Source organism: Rhincodon typus, unplaced genomic scaffold, assembly GCF_021869965.1.
Source record: "Rhincodon typus isolate 14 unplaced genomic scaffold, sRhiTyp1.1 hic_rhity00000118, whole genome shotgun sequence".
NCBI classification, from domain to species: domain Eukaryota; kingdom Metazoa; phylum Chordata; class Chondrichthyes; order Orectolobiformes; family Rhincodontidae; genus Rhincodon; species Rhincodon typus.
This window is the reverse complement of record NW_025965756.1, coordinates 59,364-63,578: the sequence shown is the minus strand read 5'-3', so window position 1 is coordinate 63,578 and position 4,215 is coordinate 59,364. Positions and strand designations below refer to the sequence as shown.

Sequence of the window (4,215 nt, the reverse complement as noted above, 5' to 3'; positions counted from 1 at the left end):
TCGGAGCATGGGGGATGTCTTTATACCCACATTGCAGTAGTTTTCCATCCTCTCGTGTCCCCTTTCTCATGTGTAGCCCGTGTGCAAGCCTTCAGCTGCGATAACTTCTGTGTCTTACCCTCAAGTTTCAAACAGAGCGGGAAGTTCCAGTTCCTGTCTCCACCTGGCCCAAGCTGATCTGGGTGGGGGGCAAAGGCTTACGGAAGGCCACTGTGCTCTGTGGTGCAGGGAATGACGAAGAAGGTGTCGACCCAGTATCGTGATCCTTCTCGTTGCCCCGCTGGGCAGCACAGTGGCTCGGCAGTTACGGCAACAGGGGACCCGGGTTCGATCCCACCCTCGGGCGACTGTCTGTGTGGAGTTTGCACCTTCTTCCCCTTGTGTCTGCGTGGGTTTCCTCCGGGTGCCACGGTTTCCTCCCGCAGTCCAAAGATTTGCAAGCCAGGAGGATTGGCCATGCTAAATTGCTCCTGATGTCTGGTAACGTACAGGTTAGGTGGATTAGCCATGGGAAATACAGGGTTATGGGAATAGGGTGGAGGGTTGGGTTTGGGTGCAACGCTCTTTAGAGGGGTTGGTCCAGACTCAATGACCTGTATCCGCACTGTAGGGATTCTGTGAATAAGGGAGTGTAAATTGGGATTGAGGATGGCTGTCATTTTCCAACCCCCCCCCCCACCCCCCACCAACAGCAGGGCAGACCAACACCCTAACGCTTCTCGCTCAATAAGATTGCATGTGGAACAGTGCGGGATTGACGTGCGAAAGGTGCCATGCAAAACCCACCTCCCAGCACGTGTGTCAGGAAGGTTGGGGGTGTGGGGGTTAACTTGGTGGCTGCAGACACCCCCCCCCCCCCCCCGCTCCTTTCTTGTAGTTTGTTCCTGTAGCTTGCGGTTCAGATCGCCAGGAGATTGCCACACGGTTCTAGAGGAGGGAGAGTGTTGGCACCCTCATAACCAGAGCAGGGGTGGGGGTAATTGTCCTGTATTTGCTCACCAAACTGGTTATTCTGTGGTGTGCAGACGTTTCATCATCATTCGAGGCATCAGTGTGACCTCTTAATCGAAGCGTTGGTGTTCTGCTCCATTCCGAATTTATGTGATCCTCTGGTGTAGAGGGTCTTGTCACTTCCGGTTCTGTTTTTTATCGGGGGTCTGTATACGGGGTTTATTTCTATTTGTTTGTTAATGGAGTCCCATGTTGAGAACCAGACCTCCAGAAATTCCCCAGCACGTCTGCTGTTCGTTTGTCCCAGTATTGTCGCTTTATCCCAGTCGAACTGATGGCCTTCATTGTTTGTGTGTATCGAGACAAGTGAATATTGGTCGTGTCTTTTTATTGCCGGTTGGTGTTCGTGTATCCTGGTCATCAGTTTCCTCCCCGTTTGTCCAATGTAATTTTTATTGCACTCGCTGCATGAGATTCTGTACATCACGTCAGTCCTGTTTACTGTCGGTATGGCGTCTTTGATAGCATTTGACGCAGTGTTGACGTAGGTTTGTGGGCAATTGGCCGATGCCTACAAAACAAATGACAGTCAGAGGACACAGTACAACAAAAGACACTAGTAACACTACCCGACATCAAAAATATATCAGAAAGGATTACCAGACTCCTAAGACCACATAGATCATGACTGCACACAAACCTACACCAACACTGCGCCAAATGCTATCAAAGACTAAAGACCACACACCAACAGTAAACAGGACTGACGTGATGTACAGAATCTCATGCAGCGAATGCAATAAACGTTACATTGGACAAACGGGGAGGAAACTGATGACCAGGATACACGAACACCAGCCGGCATTAAAAACACACGACCATTGGTCTCAATACACTCAGATAAAAAACAGAACCGGAAGTGACAAGACCCTCTACACCAGAGGATCATATAAATTCAGAACGGAGCAGAACACCAACGTTTTGATTAGAGGTCGCACTGATGATGTTGCCTAGAAGGGTAACGAAGTGTGTGCACACCACAGAACAACTGGCTTAGTGAGCAAACGAACAACTGCATCCCACAACCCGAGCTACATATTTTCACTAATCTCTTTGTTGCAGCCCACCCTCTAGAAACGCCGTGGTGTAGGAGCGGTGGAGCGAGCAGGGAGGCAAGGGGCGGCAGAGGGGCTCCAGGTGCCGCAGCCACGAGGAGGGGGCTGTCCAGCATCGGCTGGCGCAGCGGGGGGTGGGGGGTGAGCAGCGGCGGCAGACAGGAGAGGCAGATATTTCTCTGTCTCCCAGTCGGCACTGTGGTCAGAACCTAATAAAATAAAAAGCTTGGTTAGTGCGGATCCTGGCTCTCCTGCTGTGTTCTTGGTTTGGCTGGGGGGAGTAGCAGTCAGTGGCAACTTGGTCTGGCCTTGTGGAGCTCCCCCCACCCACAGTCCTGCCGTTCTGGGTTTCGTGGATGGGAGCAGGAAGGCAAAGCCAACAGCATTTACGGTACATTGCAGGCACAGTCTGTGGCAACAATCTGATCACGGTTGCAAATGACTGTCCGAGAGTGTGACAGTGCAATAACTCTTACCTTACTACGGTCAAGAGGTATTAACATGAATTACAGAATGGTTATAGCCACGGGAGCCATACCAGCTCTGTGCACTCAGCCAGTACCTGCTGCCTCACCTTCTCGCTGTAGCCCTGCGTTCTTTTTCTGTCTTTCTCAAGATATTTATCCAAATTCCATTTGAAAGTCAGGCCTGAATCTGCTCGGGGTGTTCCTGATCCAAACCAGGATTTATTCTTCCACGGGATTATGGGCACTAAATGCATTTGAGTGGACGCAGGGGTGAGCTGCCTTCACAAACTGCTGCTCAGTGGGTTTGGGACATGGGTACTATGAGTTCCAGCCACGCTGAAGGTACAGTGACTTAGGTTCAGGATGATGTGCAGCTTGAAGGGAACCAGGATGGTGTTCTCATGTATCTGCCTATGCTCTTCAAGGTGGTAGAGGTCACAGGTTTGGAAGGTGCAGTTGAAAGACTCTTGACAATTCGCTACAGTGTGTCTTGTAGTTGGTACATGGTGGAGGGAATGGATGATTGTAGATGTGGTGTCAATCGAGCAGGGGCTGCTTTGTCGCTGGTTGGTGTCAAGCTTCCCGAATGTTGTCGGAACTGTTCCCATTCAGGGCCAGTGGGGAGTATTCCACAATTCTCCTGACTCATACTGGGTCGCTAGGGGAGAATAGGGCTTTGGGGAGTCGGGAGGTGAGTGACTTGCTGCAAGATTCCCAGCCTCTGACCTGCTCTTGTAGCCCCTGTGTTTATATGGTTTGGTCCAATTCAGTTTCTGGTCAGTGATAACTTCCGTCCCCAGATATGAATGATGTCAAGGGGAGATAGTTTGACTCTGTTGTCGTTGGAGACGGTCTGACGCTTGTGTGACATCAATGTTACTGGCCAGTTATCAGCCCAAGCCTGAAAGTTGTCCAGGACTCACTGTATTCAAACATGGACTACTTCAGCATGTCTGGGGTCATGAAGGGTATTAAACAATCAGTGAACGTCCCCGCTTCTGACCTTAGGATGGAGGGAAGGTTATTGGTGAAACAGCTGAAGATGTTTGAGTCTAGGACACTACCCTGAAATAACTCTTGTAGTGATGTCCCAGGATAGAGAGCACTGACTTTGGTCAACTAGACCCATCTTTCTTTCCTGAAGACCTTATAGACAAGAGTTTTTGGAACCAAGTCAGTGCCAGTTGTCCCTCATCATGTTCCCATTTAGTTGCCGGAACATACACTTCAGCTGTCTGGGCAAACCTTAATATTTCTTACTGGTAACGCTGTGGACTGCAATTCTTTATGTACCTTGGCTTTTCTATCTAATGTTACAACCCAGTTCCAACTCCCTTTTCTCAACTTAGATCAACACAACCCGAGCAGCGCTAGCAAACTGGCCACCAAGGGCGTTGCTCCTGATCCTGTTGAGGTGCAATCAGTCCACTCGTCCAGAACAAGTCCCAGTGTCTACGAAATCTTAAGTTCTCAGTCCTGCACCATCTCCCCCAGCCACCATGAAAAGCTACTGGACATGTACATAAACAAATTGAGCAGGCAAATGAAATGCAAGTTCTGGATCTTTCAGGGGACACTGTAGGAATTTTACTCTGTATCTAACCCTGTGCTGTCCCTGTCCCTGGGAGTGTTTGATGGGGGGGACAGTGTAGAGGGAGCTTCACTCTGTCTCTAACCCCATT

The 4,215-nt window shown here is 50.0% G+C and overlaps 1 protein-coding gene across 1 annotated transcript in view; it reads right to left on the bottom strand.

Moving 5' to 3' along the window:
• Positions 1-1,335: 1,335 nt before the first annotated feature.
• The window catches only part of LOC125488278 (RING finger protein 212B-like), a 62,010-nt gene continuing 59,130 nt past the window's right edge, over positions 1,336-4,215 (bottom strand). The window contains exon 16 of the mRNA XM_048621209.1: positions 1,336-1,522. Within this exon, the coding sequence (XP_048477166.1) occupies positions 1,450-1,522 (73 nt within the window). The 3' untranslated portion in view covers positions 1,336-1,449. The remainder of the gene's footprint in view (positions 1,523-4,215) is intronic.